Source organism: Pieris rapae, chromosome 24 (genome assembly GCF_905147795.1).
Source record: "Pieris rapae chromosome 24, ilPieRapa1.1, whole genome shotgun sequence".
NCBI lineage: Eukaryota > Metazoa > Arthropoda > Insecta > Lepidoptera > Pieridae > Pieris > Pieris rapae.
The window spans coordinates 1,671,259-1,693,122 of record NC_059532.1 but is presented as its reverse complement, the minus strand read 5'-3'; the positions used below and the strand labels follow the sequence as shown (position 1 = coordinate 1,693,122).

At 32.6% G+C, this 21,864-nt stretch overlaps 1 protein-coding gene across 2 annotated transcripts in view; it reads right to left on the bottom strand.

Moving 5' to 3' along the window:
• The window catches only part of LOC110995423 (single-minded homolog 1), a 46,904-nt gene that overhangs the window by 11,204 nt on the left and 13,836 nt on the right, over positions 1-21,864 (bottom strand). Inside the window, exons 1-6 of one of the 2 annotated variants that reach the window (XM_045633789.1) lie at positions 21,308-21,422; positions 6,115-6,333; positions 5,451-5,626; positions 3,207-3,328; positions 2,445-2,565; positions 357-535 (exon numbers count right to left, since the gene is read on the bottom strand). In XM_045633789.1, coding sequence (XP_045489745.1) covers positions 357-535; positions 2,445-2,565; positions 3,207-3,328; positions 5,451-5,626; positions 6,115-6,333; positions 21,308-21,320 — 830 coding nt within the window. In that variant the 5' untranslated portion in view covers positions 21,321-21,422. Of the gene's footprint in view, positions 1-356; positions 536-2,444; positions 2,566-3,206; positions 3,329-5,450; positions 5,627-6,114; positions 6,334-21,307; positions 21,423-21,864 lie in introns of those variants that run through there. The other variant, XM_045633790.1, reaches the window with a different exon arrangement.

Genomic DNA, 21,864 nt, shown 5'->3' with positions numbered 1-21,864 from the left:
TTTTTTTTAGCCTTTATTCAGATACATTATATATATTTTATATACATTTAAACAAATTTTCATTTTAATCTAATTCTGGTGCATCTGTGTGCCCTTTTTTGGCAAAGGCACAAATAATAGGTATGTATAATAACATCCATTAAATAGTGGAGAAGTACCTACTGTTATTTTTGAGGTCTCTAATGTGATGTCGTAAATAATTATTTTTTTTGGCTCGTCTCTCACTTCTTGGGTCCCACTCTGTTACAATTCCGTTCCATTTTAGCATCCTTTCCCTCATCATATGACCAACTCCACATAAGAAGACCAAAATTAAACTAACAAATATTTTTCTTTCAATGTGTTCTGACACTTACCTGGCATCCAGGAATATGAGTCGCATGTCCAGAGACGCCCTAAACATGAACATATTTGAGTGCAGTTTCAATTCTGTGACAGCCGAGGGTGGAAGGGAATGACCCACTGCTATCAGGCCGAGAGGAGCAGAACCTTCACCGAATCGACGAGCGCGAAGGTAACCGGAACAATGAATCACCTGAAACCAAATTTCTTTTAATATAACAACAAAAACGTAAGGAACGATTATGAATTAACATGGCCCCAGTTTTACAACTTGGCACATACTCGGCCCAAGTTTGATTTCGTCTCTGAATACGAGGATAAAACAAAAAACTATCGCATAGCATTTTTTATCATAAGTCGATCATAAGGAATTATATTTATTTATGGAGTATTTTTTATTTGATATTAATTCAATCTACCACTCTACCAGACTCAGACCAGCACGATTATATGTATAGTCTGTCTCACTCTAAATATTGGCCGCATCTATATTACGTCATCATGTGTTAGGTTTATTTTCGTTACAGAATTTCTTGATTCAGTCGCCGCGCTCAGTCTTATAAAATCTATGCTATGCCTAAAAATCTTAAAAACTCATTATTATTTAATAGGAAAGTACTTGGAGCCACCTGTGACTGACACACGCCGTCGATTTAGTGTCTAGGGCAAACCGGTTTCCTCAGGCTGTTTTCCTGCTTACATTTTAAATGCGCTCATTTAAAGTCCATTGGTGCCGGGAATCGAACTCACGACCTGTATCAGAGTCGCACGTTAAAGCCGCTAGGCTAATACAGGTCTAATACAATATATGAATTATAGTCATGACATTTGACATATGAAAGCGGCCGCACCGTCTGTCACCTTTTTTTGGGAGGACACCCAACCGTTCTAACTTTAAGAACAACGTACAAACAAAAAAAAATTGCTAGCATATTTTTTTTATCAGGGATTTCTCGACTAGCACTAGCTCGGCTCTATGTAGAATTCGATCCCCGCAAAAGAGCCTGCCGCTGTCGCGGGGGATTCCCCGCCCTAAACTCGCGATCTTTTTAATAAATGATAAATGTCCTTAATCATAAAAAATTTATTGCTTTTTACTTGCGATAAGGTTACACCACCAACTTCCGCACCGGGTGCCACCCAAGGTTGCTACGCCACTGCGCCTTTTATTTATTTATTTATTGGAAACAAAACACATACATCTCTACAATAAAAAAAAAATTAAAAATAAAACATAAAATAAACACATTGGATGTATTATTGTGGTTTCACTAATATGATATGAATGAGACAAACAAAACCAAACATAACATAACATAATAATAATACTAACAATAATAATAAATAATACTAATAATAAACATAAACTTAAAAGGTACAGTGATACTGACAGGCGCAAAGAACCCAGTGACAGTAGCAGTGGCACCCAGTAATATAAACCCGTTAGTAATCGAGTAATCCAAGCAATATACTTTCATACAAATCCAATTGTAGTCTCCCCTCAGCCAATTAAAACACTCAAACGTATGCTAACAATCTCCAATATGAGGGGCTGTTTCTCGCGTTTGAATTAACATAAAAAGCAGCGCAAACAAGGTTTGTGATCACCGCATGGCAATAGAACTCTCTAGGCTATAATAAGGCATCAAGAGAGTATTCATAAAGTTAATATTTATTTAATTTATTTAGTTTATTAACGTTTTCAGGTGGCGTCTGACATTGAATCTTCGAATTTAATTAATTAATTAATATTAATATTCTTAATGATTTAATAATAATAATTAATAGAGTGCTCCCTGTTTAAAAAAAGGCTGGCAACGAGGTCTATGGCTGAGTGTGTCCATGGGCGCTTTCTTTTTGTTTCAGCGAACTAGCTATTAATAAAGATAGCTAAAAGCCGGCAACGCGGCCCCCTAAATACAGTCGTAATGTCTCTCTGTTTTTTTTTTATAGAACAGGGGGCAAACGGGCAGGAGGATATAAGGTAATATATTAGTACCTATATATATTACCTTATATCCTGATGTCGTTCTTCCAGCATTACTTTATTTAGTTATTTGTTATTTATTTATTTATTTATTTAGTACCCCTATATATATTACCTTATATCCTGATGTCGTTAATCCAGCATTACGTTTCGCAAGGACGCACTTCATTCGTATGAAGAACGCTCTCTCGCATTCGATGTCTACACTTGAGCTCCAAGTTCCTCCGACTGGGTAGCTATGGAAAATTAGTTTTATTAATGCCTATAAAAGAAAACGTTTGAGGATCGTATCATGTGATACGGTGAGCTGACAACTCTGTGCTGGACGCTGACAGAGTGTGTCAAAGAAATGTCCGTTCGAGATTTGGACTACGTGTGTCAATGTCAAAATAACTTTTTTTTTATTGGCTTTAATTTGCGCCAACTGGGCACAAGGTATTTCGCCAGTGTCGTGTAGACGGAGAAGGCACGAAGGAGATTGACCGGTGAAAATAATAATCATGCACATAACATTAAAATAATAATAAATAAATTTATTTATCGGTAAACAAGTACACTTATGAATGTCAGAAATCTACACGACACTGGCGAAGTAAGGTACTTCGCCAGTGTCGTGTCAGTTCGCACAAATTAAAGCCAAACTAATATGTAGCAATTTCATGATAGTGGGTATATCTTTTCGTACAATGTAAAACTCATTTATCTTGTTTTTGATCAATTCTAAATCAAAACTATCCAAGTTTTTTTTGCCACCTTTCCCCTTTTTACCGGGCGTACTGAATTGTTAGATCCTTCAGCAACAATTCGTCTTATGGTAGTATTAATTTCCATCCAGAACTTAAATGCTAACCACAAAATAAATGAAGGAGATTCTTACCCAATCGATGGGCACTGATGACCCAAATAACTATGTGGATGCTGTAAGCTTAGGACAGCGCTCATTTCTTCATGATCGGCTTGGTGAATGTACTCATATATGGAGTTTCCAGTCAACTCCACCTGTGAAAGTTGCTAACATTAATTAAACGTTTACCTAAGCTTTATTACAAACATTGATGAAAATATTGATGTGTTTTACAACAGTCTACGAACATTCCGTAAATTTGGTTTGCAGGCTCTTAAATCTTAGTGTGGTTTAAGTTTTAATTTTTGTTTGTTTATTACTGTTATTATTTATATTATTAGTTATCATTAATAATTTGTTGTTTGTTTTATTTTTGTTTATTTTGTGGCCGTTTTTTTGTTCCTTTGATATAATGCTTAAGTTCTTATGTAATTTATGTGTATGTGTGTTAAATTTGTGATGTCATATTTTCTTTTATTTTTTAGGCATACACATTGTTTTTGAATGTATATATAAATAAATACAGAAAACGAAGCCAAATCTATTACTAGAAATGCAATTTCCCCGTACTAGACTATCTAAAGTTAGTAATTCGTAATAGGGAAAATCCCAGAAGCTCTTTTATCTCTGCCTTTTAATAAATTTAAGAAATGTATCAAAGATGTGTAAAAAGGCTAACTATAAAGCGATTATCTAGTTGATAAAAGGGCCTGGGAATAGTGCTGGGCAGGCTAGTTCTAAATAATTTGCTATATTTGCTTTAAAATAAGTGTTTTTTGATATTTGCTCTTTTAAAAGAGTACCGAGAGATTTTTACGCCGGCTTTTTCTTTCGGCTAACACCCTCTGTCTTCTTTGCCAATGAGTAGGGATGTTCACCGATTCAAATTTAATAACGTGAAATAAGTTATACCTGTCTATCTTATTTGTTTATCATATTTATTCTAGGAATACATTGTTTTTACATATATCTTATATCTTTAAACGAGCAATTCTTGTATATATATATATAATTGGAATCTCGGGATCGGCTCCAACGATTTTCATGAAATTTAGTATACGGGGGGTTTCGGGGGCGATAAATCGATCTGGCTAGGATGAAAATAAATGATAGAAAATAACAAAAAGGTGGTGTTTGAGTAGTCCCAAAAATAAACTGAAAAATGAATCTTCCTGACATCTATCGGCGAATAATAATACTATTTTTTTTTTAATTGCTTTAACGACACAACAACACTAAAGCTATTCCAGCATATATATTCTATACTGTTCATATTTCATCATTTTATTAGTATGTAATTCGTACTTAAATATAATTTCCAAAAAACCCAATTTATAAAAATATAAAAATACCGAGCAGAGCTCGGCCATCCACGTACTTATAACTAATGTATACAAATATTGTATATTCTATTTTAAATGAGTAAGTGTGGAGTTTCTTGCCCATTCTTCTTCACACGAACCTTATCGAAGGGGCATCTAGAATCATCTTAATATTTTATTTAACGTTCAAAAGTGCCAGTGGTCTAATTGGAATAAATATTTTTTTGTTTTTGAACGTAAAAAGAACTATTAAATTCGATTAGTTCAGAAGTAGGTGAATTGTCAAGACGCTTTGACACTAGATGTCACGATTTTTTGCAAAACAATTCAGTTTCTTTCTGTAACGTATAAGCGTTCGTCAAATGATAGACGCACGCGTCTTTGACCTTGAACCGCCGAGCGAAGTAAAGTTCAAGGTAAAGCAAAATGTATAACCCAGTTTGTTAAGATTTGATCAATATTGCCATATCCTGATGAGGTAAAATATTATTTTTAGGATAGTTATTATAGATAATAAATGTCTTGGTTATGTAGCAGTTTCCAATCTGCATATACCAGTTTACAAATACACGATTTATATTATTTAGCAACCAATAAATTATTATTCTAAATCAAGTGAAAAAATTTAACGACTTCTAAAGCTAGTAAAAGAACAGGTTATAGAAAGATGGTTCATTTTCGAAAGTTGGATTTCATTAAGATGCCATCAGCATCCTGGTTCCACCCTTGGAGAACCTTTTTTTCCACGATAATTAATCATACTAATTACAGGTTCTAGGAGAACACACAAAAATATATTTTCTTCATATAGGTGAATAACTACACTGATGAACGTTCAAAGAGCAGTTAAATTAATTGTAAATTTAGATTTACCATAGAGCGGGCAAGAAGAACTGGCAAGAAACTTTCCACCACCCTTAATCGCTAAGTTAGTTGAGAGGAATCTACTCCATACCTGACTCAAACCTAGATGAACAGACGCTGTCTCGCTGATATACATGATCTTTCCGTCAGGTGCCACTACGAAGATGAAGCCATCCAGGGTCTGAAGTAGGTGGGACCCAAGTTCCCGGATGGAGAGCTCCCGCGGCTGCGGTGGTGGTGGGGCGGCTCCCCAAGCGTCCCCTAAACCTGTAAAATACTTTTTATGGGCCCAGGTATCTCAATATAATGGGAGTGAGAATGAGATGATGGTTCAGAGAACTGACGGCCAACCTCCAGTAATAGAGTGGCACTTGAAGAAGAAGAAGAGAATGAGATGCAGAATAGAGATGCTAGTGACCAATCTTCTGGTTAAAGATCCTCTCCACCCTTAACTGGGTTGTTGCGTATTGTTGTTATGTAATGTTTGCAAAGAAAATTGTGACTAGTTTTGGACTAATTTTCTACAATAGGTAGGTGTATATATATATTATATACCTATTGTAGTATTTATTATATATAATGTATAGGTTGGGATATAATGTATATTAATTACATGTTATTTTACACTTTGTATACGATGATTTACTCTTTAGTATGAGCCAACTGTGCCTGATATAATATCCTTCACCTTCACCATGTGAGCTGGATGATTCTATACCTCAGAGTTGGTAGCATAGCTAAAACTAATTACATACCATCAGGAAAAACCTGTCTCATCTTCAGGTAGCTGGTCGTCAGTCGGATGACTGATGCTTTATCCAGCTGCGACGTAATCGCAGAAGGGAGTGGCAGCAACTTCGCCAATTCCAGGAATTCTGCATTCTCCTTTTCTCTTCTCGATCTCGCTGCGTTCTTGCTCTTTTCTTTCATGATCGCAGCGTTGAGGGAGTGAGGCCGCGACTCTTTGCGGCACGCTGTGAAATATAATAAAAAGTTTTACTAGACGTTAAGAGCTGAGAGAAATCTAACCTAGACCTGGTACTGAAAGCCTGGGCCTTAGATTCATGTTTCGTGAAAATTCTTCTTCTTCAAGTAGGTGATCATCCTTCCATACCTGACAATTTTTTGTGTAAAACCATGGCTTAAAAGTAATATTATGTTGACTTAATTGTCTACTTGTAACAATGATTAATGTTCATCAACATTTGTTTGACACTAACACTATGTGCACTTATAATCACTACACTAGTTTAAGTAACTCAAAAGTTAGTTCTTTAGGCGTCTTCTTCTTGTTTTTTTGGGGAAATGCATTGCGCATACCCTACCGGCGCTACTGCTTGGTGCAGAAGGGTTATGTGGGACTCGCTTTTGTGCAAACACACTAAAACCCCAAGGCGCAACAATCACCTTATGAGGGATGCGGTAACAGCAGAGCCTTATCCGCTTCCCGAAATGCGACACGCCCATTGCTGGTTTATGAAGATCCTTGACACAGCAAGTATCCTTCACAGACCGGGCCCTACGCTTACAAATAGATAGGGAAGATCAGGTCCAGTACTTGCAGGGATGGGTCACCATCTCTTCTTTTGAACGCATGGACATTTGAAATTCATTTTTGACCATCTGAGATAGACAATCAAATATTGATAAAAGTGTGCCAATAACCAATCGACGGATTGTAATAGCCATCTGTCGATACAACCTATCTATGGTAGCTTGTATGTATGTACCTTTGTATAAAAATAACAGTTCAACTGTGCCAATATCCTATCTTAAGATTTTTAACAAATTAAATTTTATTTTAAAAAACTCCATTTTAAACAAAGACATGAATATTGTAATATTATTTGTACGGTTTTATTTACTTTATTTGGTTTATATTGAATATCAAATATGAGTGTAAAGTATGAAGAGAATGCATTCAATCCGTCGCCAAAAATGGATTGTCTTCGTAGGGTTTGGTAATATGGCACATTCGAGATCGGCTGTCTTGGTCTATAATAAATGGCCAGTCATGGCCAATAATAAATCAACTATCTCAGATTGAAAACAGTCTGAGATAGTTGAATATTATTATTGGGTTCGGGCGCTAATCGATTAATTGGGATTGGTCAACGTCTTGTCCAATCACGAACTCGCGACAACCGTTTGAACAATCGCAATCAAACGATACGCCATTTTGTTTGTACTTTTTCGCCCCTCAGCTGATTTTAAACATGAGATGATTATGCATGCAAATAATTTACATCACCAAGAAGAGTTATGAATATTAAAATGTTAAAAAAATGTAACACGACAAAGTACATGTTTTGATTATACAAATTGCGTGTGATATGTGGTCCTATATAAATATAAAATATTATTTATTCCTAATATTCTCCAAAACTCCTTGTATATTATAAATGATTTGAAATTAAATAATTATTACTCCTTTTAATAATATTTTTTAATAATTAAATTTTAAGGTTAGTTTTAGATATATTTTTATGTACCTATTATGTTATTTGTTTTGAATTAATATGTTTTATAACTCAATATATGATGAATTTAATTAAGTTCTATAATATTATGTTTTATATGAAAATAAGAAGGATATTATGTATAAATTAATTTAAAAATAATTTAAATCAATTAAAAACAAAATATGTTAAGTGCCGCCGCCCATAGACACTCACGTGCCAGGCTCTTGTGCGTTGCCGTCTCTTTAAGATAGGTATACTCTTTTCTCGAAGGCCAGATCCATTTAAGTTCTTAATACGCGCAAAAAGCAGCATTCTAAATTCTAAATTCGAATTCATAGACTACAGAATTATAGTGGGTTTGACAGCTATAGCGGTATAAATTGGCGCCATATGTCGTGTTTATTGTCACACATTTAGCCAATAACAATTTCGTGTTAGTGCGGTCATTTGTAAGTATTACCGCGGAATTGAATTATTCATTTCGCTAGGGGCGTACCTTTCATAGAAACAATAAAAATAATAAATATTTATTCCTGGTATAGCAGTGCTCAGGTCTAATTTATTAAGTGATATTGGAAATATCCGAATTCTTATCTGATACGATATCATAAGTTTACTTAATATTTTTGACACGTCATTGTCAACTGCCAATTTTTGGCGGGAAATTCTGTATACATTTCTAAAAATTTGATAATATTAAAATTTTGTTTAAAGCGCACATAATTTATACTTAATAAGAAAATATATATAATAATAATCATTATTATTATTATATATAAATACAGTAACAGTAACTGTAAATACAGTTATTGGTAAGTCTTTTATATTTTTAGTATACTTTGAGTTTATTCGTTACACGTACTCTTTAAATCTTTATTAATAAACAACACCACATAATCTTTGGTCGATTTTCCCCAAAATATTAAAAAAAAATTGCGAGTTCTATATACCTAAATAAAATATAATTTTAAACTTACAAAAATCCATATATTCACTATATCTGATACGTTCCTTGCTTGGATATTTCATTATTAAATTAAAATCGTAAAATTACAATTCCACCTTACGCGCACAGGTTCAAAATTGTACTGGCTGATTGCACCTTCTTCCTATGTCCGTTTCCGAAAAAAAAATACAAAAAAAAAGTTACACAGGTATCGCAATAGGCCCGTATAAATTTGACAATTGACAGCCCATTGTGTTTCGAGATAATGATGTTAAACAACAAGGGTTGTAATAGTATTTAAAATGTCATAATTTTGCGTTTGATTTTGCATGAGTTTTATATAAATAAAAGTTAATCTATAAACAATGGCATTCGTTTATTAACATCTATTTAATAGGAACAAGAATATTGCGCGTGTCGGCCACACATCGCTGGCTGTCTCTTAACTTAAAACATTACTTATATACACAAATATACATGTGAAGTTGAACAGCTATTGGCTTTAATATATTATTACATTGGACAGGAAGGCAATGTAGAATGATCACATCATAACTCAAAGATTACATTATCAATCATTATGCACGCACACATATTTATACAAAGGACTAATTTGCATATCAGCCATCTTGACCATAGACATTGGAGATGTTTGAAATTTGAATCTGTTTGATTGAGAGTGTTGATTGAAATTCGAATGAAAGGATGTGTCAATACGACTTTTGTTGAATGGGGGTGAATTAATATTTTAAAATGGTTTGGATAAAGAATTATATGAATTTAAAGAATTGTAAACATTTACAAGAAAGTTTATTATCTGAAACGTTGGTCTCGTTAAAGACCAATAACGTAATACAGTTTTAGTATATAAACATTGTTATTCATTCAAAAGAAGTAAATAACTGGTTATTTGGACAAAAAAAAAATTATAGGGAAGTATGTATGTAGTGTGGTGTCAGTTTCTGTCAGACTAGCTTCTAGAAGCTCAGTAGTTACCTGGGCAGGCGACCGTTCTGAAGATTTCTGTTCATTAGAAAGCGACATTAGCAGTTACTGAAACCTCTGCACAAATGACTGTCTGTCCCTCAAAGGACAAAGAGATGTTATTGGCCCGTTTAAACAAGGGAAAAGTAAACCTTCTTTGACTGAGAGATTCGTTAAAACAATCAAAAAGCATATTTAATAATAATAAACATTAAAACATAATATCGGAAAAACGCGGGGCCATTGTTAAAAGACTAAAATAACATAGAATGATGAATGAACGAGTCTAAATCTCAAAATCCCGCGCGTTATGACGTAAACTGTCACCCCTCTAAAACAATACTTCTCAAGGACCACCGGGCGTACCCAGATCCGCTTCACGTGTGCACTGTTTTTGTTGCACAGAACATAATCCGTCTAAACACTCTACTGTCTATGCAATTTATGGATCGAAGAGTGGCATTAAAATTGTTATTTTTGGTCTGTTATTTATTTTTAATTTGTATGTATGTGGGAACTATTACTAAAAAACCTACTCATAAACTAGGTATTTAGATTAATAAAATGTATTTGTAACAAAATTCATTACAATTCGGGATTTTTAAAGTCGATTAAAAACCTCCAAACCAAAATAAAAAAAACTCATCGATCAAATTATTTTTAGCCTATGACGACAGTGGAGTAACTACTTTAGTCAGACTAAGTAAGGGGCTAAAGCTATATTAAAATGCCAGCATTGCGAGTGAGCTGTTTTTCTTTAACTAAATTGGTTAATTTTATAATGTAGTAGTTGTTACTACGAGTACACTAAAATTATAAAGAGAAATGATTTCTTTGCATTGTTCCGAATATAATGTGATTACATTAGTGAACATAGTCTGTTGAATATTTTCCAAAAGATTAAGTGTGATAATAATAGTTAGATAATAAGTAGTTGGGGTGAAAAATTACTTTATCGCATACTCTGCGGAAACTATTGATAATAGGGCAAAGTGTAAACAATTTATGAACAAATCAAAATCTTTAAAACAATATTATACGTCTATATAAATAGTTTTTTTTTATTCAAAAGTCCATTAAACGAAGTAATCTTTAGTTTCAAAATATACATTTCGATACTTAAATGTATATGTAATAAGTTTTTATATCAAATTAGGTAATATTTTATCATATTTCATTATCGCTTTGCCAGTTCTTAATAATTAATATGTAATTGTTATCATATGTAATTGCAGTGACACATCTAGTGTTGTCATAATTAAAAATTGCCTAATGAAATAAATAGGATATAATTTTATTAATTTCGTGTGAAGAAACTTCTATTTGCGTATTCTTTCTCTGGCATATGCCATTATACCGCCCGTGGTAATTCTACTATTGTCTATGTCTCTGTTAGCTTGTCATAATCTGCGCAAGGATAATCCTTTTCAGATGTTTGTACTTCTTTGTGCCTCGTAATCGGATAATAAAAGCATTGATTGTATCGTCGGGTTTTTTTATCGGGTAGCAAAATGGCAGGCTCACCTGATGTTAAATGATACTCATGGACAGTCTCAAAGCAAATAATGATTTATTTATACATGTGTCTTCACAAAGACCTGAAATATTACATCTAGCAACTTAAGACTAATAAGTATTTTAAGTCTAATCTAATTTATTAAAAATGATTATAAACATAAGGAAGGGCCAATAAAGAAAGATAATCTATAATTAAAGCCTTAAACGTAAATAAAATTTAACTTTTGCGTGGGAACATGTGACAAGTCAATAAAAGATGGCCATTGTTTTTTTTGTCTATTGTCTATCGCCGCAAAGGACGCACGTGTCTATGACAGGTTTTACTATTTTGCACCGTAGTAGACACCTGTAGCGCTATTGTCTATGCAATCATTCAGTAATTTGTGTTTGGGTTGTGTGGGAACGTTTTTTTTTTCTAATTTATGAATGAAGATGACTCAGCCTACAAATTTAACGCCATTATAAACGCTTCCGAGAGAACTGTTAAAGAATTATGTTATCATTAGATTATTATTTCGATAAATACAATAAAAAATTGAAGAATTATTTATTAATATTAGATGAATAATTGCTGGTTCAATTATCAAACAAAAATATTTCAATTATAGTTAAAATAACTCCTCATCAGAATAATGAGGATGAGGACCTCCTTCCATTCATAAAAATGGATAAAATTGAGGATAACCTGAGTTGCAGAAGAAAGTGTGACTGCGGAGTTTCTGCATCTGGTACATGATGAAGTTGGCACTGGAGAGACACAAAATCAAGAAATTTGACAAGATCTTTCCATTTCAGACAATATAACCTACATTTTCTGTTAAGGTCTAAAAATTCAAACTAAACATAATTTCTAAAACCCGCCAAAACCCTGTAAGGCAAGATGGCGTCGCATCAGTCTGTATCACATGACTAAACAAACTTAGACATTAAATATATTATTTAATAAACGGGTCTATTCTTTGCCTCCTACTCGACATGACCGTTCCGCTGTCCTTTTATCTAATATATATGTATGTATATATTTTTTTTTGCATGGCTGACGCATAAACCATGCAGGCCAAGAAATAAAAAAAATAAACGGGTAAATTAATAAAAAATATAACTTCGGGCACGTTAATTATTTCATTAGCGCCGGTGCACTAGAACGCCCACAGCCCAAGACTTCTCTAAAGTGAACAAAATCAAAGATACTAAGAGTATTTTATATGAACCGTTATTGATTTATTTATTTATTAACACTTAGTTGCATTACATAAAAGAAAAAAAGAATGAACATAATTTAATGAAAAGGAGCGCAACTGGCAGCCTTATCGCTTTTGAGCGATTTCTTCCAGACAACCACTGTGAGTAAAGGAAAAAAAACATGGATTAAATTACATAGTTAAGCAAGAAGTGCAAAAATACATATTACAAATACAATAAGAAGGAAAAAACATACTTAATAGAAACAAAAAAAATAAAATATTATTTCCAGTATAACTTTCTTTTATTTAAACCACTGTTAACCAACTATATTTCAGGTAAAAATTTAATTCAAATATTTCATTCCCACGCAACTAAAAGCAAGAGACAATACATTTCGCATTAGAATGCTAAAATCTTTTTTCTACCATATATTATAGATAAATTTAACCTCTAAAACTATACCCACAGAGTTCGTAATGCAAAAGAGGTCGGGTTTATTGTTTATGCATTTTTATTTTCGGGTGACATATTGACTGAAAGAGCTTTGTTAGCGCGGGAACAGAGCATAGACAAAAGCTTTTGTTTATGATTTTTATATTGTGCTAAATTATAATTGGTTTAGCATAGATACATTGAACAAGTGACATTTAAATTTCTTAAAGCAGGACAGCCTGTGTTGCTCGTACCTGACTTTAGAATTTTTGATGAAAAATAATATATGGTTGAAGAGAACTGAGCATTCAATATTATTTTACATTAAATTTGAAAAAGCCATTTCCATCAACAATAATATCCTGAAATATATGCAGATATATATATATGATAAGCATTCACATAAACATTAACTATTTTAAAACAATTTTTTTCTTATGATAAATATATCTAAACATATTGGGTAGGTACGTATATTTTGTGATTCATGACTTTTAAACCAACTACATAACTTTTTCTTAATAACTTTAAAAAAGTGTTTTTTTTTCATTCACTATCTATTTATTGTTTGACCAAAATTAAGCCAATGTCGCAGTGAGTCAAAAATAAATGATCACTAGGAATAATGGATTTTACAAACATTGTTTAAAACAAAAAAACTTGGCGATTAAAACGAATTGTGGAGAGTTGATTGCCAGTTCTTTCTACGCCCTTGATTTGAGTACTGGCAAGCATTTGATATGTATTTCTTTATCATACATTGTGCTACTTATATGAATAAATGATTGTCGTTTGTTTTTTTTTCATAAGTGCCCCAACGCCAGATGTTTGAGTAAGGGTAAATGTTTAATCCCACTAATACTAAAAGGAAACCAGTGTTAATCTCTTGATATATTTCTGTTATTGCACCTTAATTTAGTGTTTTTTAAACGAGCGTTTAAAATGTTTATTTCGTAAACAGTTGTGCTACGTAAAATCGCCAACAATGACCTAAAACGTTTAATTCGATTCAAGATTTGACAATTTCAGTGTTGCAACGTTATGAAAAGTACTAAATAGTGACGTTGCGAAATTATTCGATACGGAAATTTTCTCAATTCCTCTAGTTTATAGAAGTATATCTAAACAACTACTACTTTAATTGAAACTAAGTATATCAGGAAATTAAATATTTCTGAACGGATAATTTAGTTATGACGATTAATTTTATTAATTTCATTACTTTTTCAGTAATAAAAAACAAAAATATTAACTTTTTAAAAAATAAAGCAGCTATTACTAATTAATAAATAATTATTGTGAATAATTATGTATTTATTTAAATAAAAATCAATAATTTAGTCTTTAATTGGTACACCAATATTAAATAAACATAAATCGCGATTGCTTATCAATATTTGTGTACATCACTACACTTTCTTATGTGGTATCATTATTAATTTACAAAATGACAGTAGCTAATGTCAAATATGGAATCGAAATATAAGCGTTCACCTAAATATGACTTTCAATGTTAGAGTGTACTTCCAAGGCCGATAATGCACCCACTAAAATGGGTGTCCATGGGCAATGACTGCCCTTTATGGGCGTGCCTTAGCCTTTGCCCCTTTATAATACAAGTAAAAAATAGTGGCAGCCGACAGAATAATGTTTTGAAACTCGCGATATTATGTTGTAATGTAATGTTTGAATTCGCGTAGGTACTCCTCAACTTTACTTCCTGAACTCAGCAACACACTCACTAAAATGGGTATATGGGCTGTGATAACTGCTATTATATAAAAAAAAAACAAACACAAGCTAGAAACGAAAACTATCTCTTTCTCCTTCAGAGAACTGTCTTTACCACTTTCTTAAAAACAAAATATTCATTAACGATTTAAAACATTATACATTCTCTAACAATAAAAAAAAGTACTAATGTGTACTCGCGTTAGAAGTTATACTTTTTTGAATTATCAAGATAAAAATCTTGTCAACAGTTTTATTTTACGTTGGTAGAAAAACGAACAATAGAAAAACTAGAATGTTGACTATAGCAACTTCAGGGTGTCGATTATTTGTGACAGTGTGCGCGCATCGTAAACTTAAGTTTTCCCTAACGCGCCAACAGCAGTAGGTATACCTTCATAATATCTTCTTAAGCTTAAAAAAGTATTCTTGTGCTTACAGTAGTTTAATAATTAAATCATAAGTGTTTTGTTAGAATTTTTTATTAAATTAGATTTAATTAACTCAATTTCTAAAATAATATGTCAGATGGCTAACAGAATCCTATGGCAGACATTGATCTTTTCTACCACAAAAAGAGAGATGTCAAGAAGTACTTGGAGAAGCGGGAAGACTGCGATTTTTTTAAGTAGTAGATATTAATAAATTCTTAGTATTATTTGTTGCTTTTTTTTTAATTTTGAAGTTTTTAATTTTATTCTTTTGTTTTTCTTCTAAATGTAACTTTGTCTTTTAATGCTTGTTTTCTGTTTTTTATTAAATCTGTGTAATCTGTTTTGGCTCTGTGTATTGTATTTGTATTTTGTATAATAATATGTATTAAGTAGCTGTTAGATTATTTATAATTAAATAAATAAATAAATGGCTATTGCACTTTCTCTCTCTTCTCTTTTACCTATACATCCATCTATCCCAACTTACTTAATATCAATATGAACTTTGGCCGAGTATTTTTTACTTAAAAGGGTATTTCCAAATCTTACTCCAAGGAATGAAAATGTACTTAAAATGAATAAACACTTTTTTTATTATTTAATACTTCAAACTTTATCCATAAAGTAACTTAAAGTATACAGCATAAAAAAATCAAACAACAAATCCCACTCAAATAAGCAAACACAAATAGATCATTGATCATTCGAAATAAAGCGGCCTAAAAATGTTGCGTAGATCACGCACAAAAACGATCTATAAGGATTTCGAACGTGCGTCCGCGCAGTGACGTTTTTATTTTTATATTTGTTTTTATTGTACGGAATGCATTGGAAGAGTCACGAAATGCATATTACACGGGATTTTGGCAGTTTATTGCTTTTTTTTTTAATCAGAAGCCTTTATACACGAAGGGCTATTCAACGTGATATTGATTCTATTTATATATAGGTTATGTAATAGCCCTTGGGCGCCTACTAAAGCGCAGTATACAAAATTACAGGCGTGTCAAAGAGCGATGGAACGATGTATGATAGGGAAAACAAGAAGAGACAAAACAAAGAATACAGCGTTAAGGAAAATAACTAAGGTAACAGATGTTACAATAACAATCAAGAAACTGAAGTGGAAATGGGTGGGACACATCGCAAGAGGTACAGAAAAATCGAGAAGTAAAAAACTGCTTAACTGGTGCCCAACTGGTGCAAAAGAGGGAGACAACTGAGAAGGTGGATTGACCACATTAAAGAAACAGAAGGTGGTACATGGCAGTGAGTGGCACAGCGCAGAGAGGAATGGCGGGATTCGGAGGAGGCCTTTGCCAAAAAAGGGCACACAGATGCACCAGAATTGGATTAAAATGGAAATTTGTTTAAATGTATATAAAATATATAATGTTAAATGTATCTCAATAAAGGCTATTATTATTATGTATAGCCCAATTTTAACAAAATATTATAAACAAAACATACTATATAATTTCTATGTTTAAGTTTTCATAAATTATATTTATTTGAAACACAAATATACAACATTTATATATATAATCTACATAGTAATATTTTAATACATATTGATAAATATATAATAAAATAAATCCTTACTAATATGGAGACGAATGTTAGATTTCTATATATCTACTACGCTTCGATGTTGACTGTTAGTAAACTTAAAATATCTGGCAACAAAAATACTTTGTTAGTAAAATTTTACCTTCGTGATAACTCTAACACTTACAATGTGTCAGGCCAAAACAATGTTGCAATACGTGCTTAGAACAAAAATATTGCGTTGCAAACTCAGTCAGAAGCACGTAGAACACTTGATTCCTATATTTTCACTAATTTGTTAAGGAAAATATATATTTAAACAAGTACAGTATTAAAATGATTACTCAATAAATTCTATATGGGCATAAACAAACAACAAAACAACAATTGTCAAGGTAGAGATTGTGAAGTTGACCGGATCCGGCTTCGCTGTATGATATGACATGCCCGCAATACATTTTGAAAAATCCTGATAATTTTTTTTTATGTTACAGGAGGCAGACAAGCAGGAGGCTCACCTGATGTTAAGTGACACCGGCGCCCTAATATATATATATTCATAAGATACTAAGATTTCAAGAAAAAATACCTAGAAAACGACGAATCCGCAGTTTTTTCTAAAATTTTAAAATTCTAAAATTCGCAGTTTTGTTTTAAGTGTCGACAAAATGTGTGCTATACTTATACCTAATATCCTCGTGAGTTTTTAAAAGACTTAATATTGTTTAGGTATAATTATTTATATAAATTTTAATTTGTAAATAAATATACTCGAAAAGCGAATACGTTAAACTAGTAACATTTTAAAGTAAATTGAAATGCGAGTGAGTCCAATATTGACATGTCAAACAGCGCGCCAGACGGTAGCCATTTTGTTGTATAAACAAATAAGATGGCCGCCAAAGACGCTGACTTCCACGAAGGTTTTACACAAATTATGAACCAATTTACTGCACTGCAATGCTTTCGCATTTAATATTAAGCAAATATTCGAAATTGTTTCCTTATAAGTATATTAAATCCAATAACTAAACCGTACGAAGACAATTCATTTTTGGCGACGGATGGAATGCAATCTTTTCGCTCTTTACACTCATATTTGATAATCAATATAAACCAAAGTAAATAAAACCTTACAAATAATATTAAAATATACATGTCTATGTTTAAAATATATTAAATAGCTTTTTAATTATTTTAAAAACTGGTGTAAGTTAAAATCTTAAGATAGGATATTGGCACAGTTGAATTGTCATTTTCATACAAAGCTATATCCACATACACCGATCCATCTTACCATGGATAGCTTGTTTCGACACTAGGCTTTACAATCCGTGGATTGGTTATTGGCATACTTTTATCAATATTTTTATTAAGATCTCTATCTCTCAGATTCTATCTCAGATTGCTAAAAATGCATTGAAATAGGTTATTGGGTTTGGGCGTTAATTCAACTGGTTTTTACAAACGTAAATGAATTGTATTATGACTAATTGCAATTAATTACAAACCTTCCAAACAAAGAAGTCAGCAATTTATGTGTGTCACTGGTGCAAGGTCATATCAGAACAGTTATTTGTTACATATTAAATATTAAACTGTTATCACTAGGTAGCGGTATCACCTGGCAAAGCGAATTAGGCAAATTTTATAAATTCTCTCAAAGGACAATTGAACAAAAAAAATATTACGAAACCCGTTTAAATTTTAAATATTTCCGCTTTAGAAATTCAACATTGTATATTTGTATTCTGACTAATCGGCATCAGATACATTCCAACAAGAATATATCAATTAATTCAAAGATATGTTTTTTTATATAGGAGCAAACGGGCAGGAGGCTCACCTGATGTTAAGTGATACCGCCGCCCATGGACACTTTCATTGCCAGAGGGCTCGCGAGTGCGTTGCCGGCCTTTTAAGTCCATTTTCCAGTGAGAACCACCAGCTCTAACATCGGCTTTGCGTTCATAAATGTGACACATACTGCTGATAGCTATCACGTGGGACCCTCACCCTAGTGGTCGTAGGTTCGATCCCCGGTTGTGCACCAATGGACTTTCTATGCGCGCATTTCACATAGAAGGAAAACATCGTGAGGAAACCGGCTTGGCTTAGACCCAAAACAACGGCGTGTGTCAGCAGGCTGACCTATTTGAGATTGACATGTCAGGAAACAGAAATCTGAGGTCCTGACCTAAAAAGATTCTAGCACCACTGATTCCTTGTAGCGAGGAGCTTAGCTTAGCTTACAGCTGAGGAGACGGTGTTACATGTTCTGACCGAAGCAGACGTTGCAATATATGATAGGTATATCACTGAGCAAGCTATGGTCATAAAAATAACTGAGATGAATTTAAAGGAAATAATGTTTAACAATCAGAGGCAACGTTTTAGGATTTGCAGTAAAGGTATTACAAAAAGAAGTTACAAGTAGTTTTCTAAAATAAAAATAAAATAAAATAAAATACGTTTATTTAGGAACATAAGATCATCATGGTATCACTTATTCCACGTCATTAAATTCAAGCCTGTTGGCATCCCAACTCATCGGCAAAGAAGACAGAGGGTGTTTTCCGAGAGAAAAAGCCGGCGTAAAAAACTCCGGTACTCTCTTTTTATCTTATGTTCCATAATAAACGTATTTTTTTAAATATATTCAGAGCCGATTTCCGAACCAATTCGACTGAGGGACAAGAAACTATCAATTATAAAAGCCCTTGCCATGTGTGAGTCTATGGGCATCAGGTAACCCATCTGCCCGTTTGCCCCCTGCTCTATAAAAAAAGTTCCTCCAAGAAAAGGGCTCAATTCGTAAAAGATTATATCTAAACATAGTCATAATAATAAAAACTTATTATTATTAACCATGTTGGTTAAGAATGTAAATATACTATGTATATAATTTATTAGATATATGAATTATTAATTTATTTATTTATTAAGTCTACAACATCATATATATTACGAAATCTACTGATAATTTTATAAAATCTTCTATTTAATATGTACGACAATATATGTAAACGTAAGTTTTGGAAAAATAGGAATTATAAAAATACAATTAAATCATATACAAGATAAGACAAACAAAATTCATGGTTTATTGGGTAATAAACCAAGAATTTTTGGTACGTAAAGCAGAAAAAACCCACTACCGAATATATCCAGCTCCGGATAAGCTGTCTTCAATCGGTTAAAGTCGCGAAGAATTCGAACGATTCGTTTATGTAATATATATATATATATATATATTACATAAACATATATATATATATATACATATATATATAATATATGTGTATGTTATACAAGAGTGCAGCTAAATTCATTAAAAATGTCCCGCATTTAATCCAAACATTGATATTGATTTAAAATACTAAAAATCTTCATACAAATGTATTATGCAATATTAACATAGTTTTAAGCAATTTTAATTAAGACCGTTAATTAATTAATTATAAAAATTAAATTTAAAAAAAAATCAGTGGGGCTTCAACCTCTTTAGGTCTTGGCCTCAGATTTCTGAATCTGTTTCATGATCATTTTTAAATCTAATAGGCAAGTAGGTGATCAGCCTTAGAGCCTGACACACGTCGTCGACTTTTTGGGTCTAAGACATGTCGGTTTCCTCACGATGTTTTCCTTCACCGTTCGAGCAAATGTTAAAAGTGCACATAGAAAGAAAGTCAATTGCACAGCCGGGGATCGAACCTACGACCTCAGGGATGAGAGACGCACGCCACTAGGCCAACACTGCTCAATAATAAAAATTAGAAATGGATAAATAAAAACAAAATTTAAAAATATCGCCTCTGTGCTATTGATTGCATTTCAACGAGCGAAACAGGAAGTGAAGAGTTTATTGCCAGTTCTTCTCTTCTGTTCTACGCCCTTGATTTGAGAATTGGCAGTAAATGTAAAATTAGAATCATTTAATGTATATTTCTTTTTTTTTGACGTTCATAAGTGTACATTATGTTACCTATATGAATAAATGATTTTTGTTTGTTTGTTTTTTTTGGTACTATCTTCCAACATATCATCAACATAGTATTTGTTGTAGTTGTCTATTTATTAAAGATTATTGTGTGTTGCGATTTAAAATACAAAACAAAAAACTGTGAAATAGCGATGAGACGCGATCCAATAATTATTTGAGAATTACCACTGTCGAGAAAGTTATAAAATGATCAACCGAACAATATAAGGCCTCTTGGAAATCGCGGACAGCGTTTTCAGCTGAGACGCAGTTAGCGAGATACAGAGGGGAAACAAATTATTGATATGCATTTCCTAATTGCAGTAAAATCATATAAAAGCCAAGAGACTAATTGTAGATGGGTAAAATAAATTATTAATAAATAATTGTAAATCTTATAACTTTAAACGAGCAATTCTTGTATATATAATTGGAATCTCGGAATCGGCTCCAACGATTATCATGAAATTTAGTATAAGGGGGGTTTCGGGGGCGATAAATCTATCTAGCTAGGAATCATTTCTAGGAAATGTGATTTTATTCGTGTTTTATCAACTTAAACATAAACTTACTTTTATGTAAGATCGAAAAATATTATTCATATTTCATCATTTTATTAGTATGTAATTCGTACTTTAATATAGTTCCCAAAAAACACAATTTATAAAAAAAAATACCGAGCAAGGCTCGGTCATCCAGGTACTAATAATTAAATACAATACTTACCAGGTATTTTCATCTTCCAAATTCACTTTGCACACTTTTCGAACACCATTCGATAAAATAAGGCTATATCAACGTTTCCGACTTACAATGTCAAACTTTGGCGCAGTCAGCGTCGAGTTGTATTTGTAACTGACCTGAATATATATTGTATTTGCTATATATGTTTTCCGTAATCTCTGAACTTGACATATAAGCATTACACGAATATTAACGACACAGATTTTAGATAGCTCGACCTCTTTATATATATAAATCTCCTGTCACGATGGTTGTCCGCGATGGACTCCTAAACTACTTAACCGATTTTAAATAAAATTGGCACACCGTGAGCAGTCTGGTCCAACTGAAGAGATAGGACAGCTTAGATGTTTAATTATAGTCGCAATTTATTTTATTGCAAATTATTTGTTTATTATTTGATATAATTCTAACAGATGGCGCTGTGTTAAAAGTACCAACGTTTCACATAAGCTCTCCTACCATTTCCCTTGAATAGTTTACCACTATGTCATATAACAAAAACCTTAGCCACAACAACGCTTGGCCGAGTCTGCTAG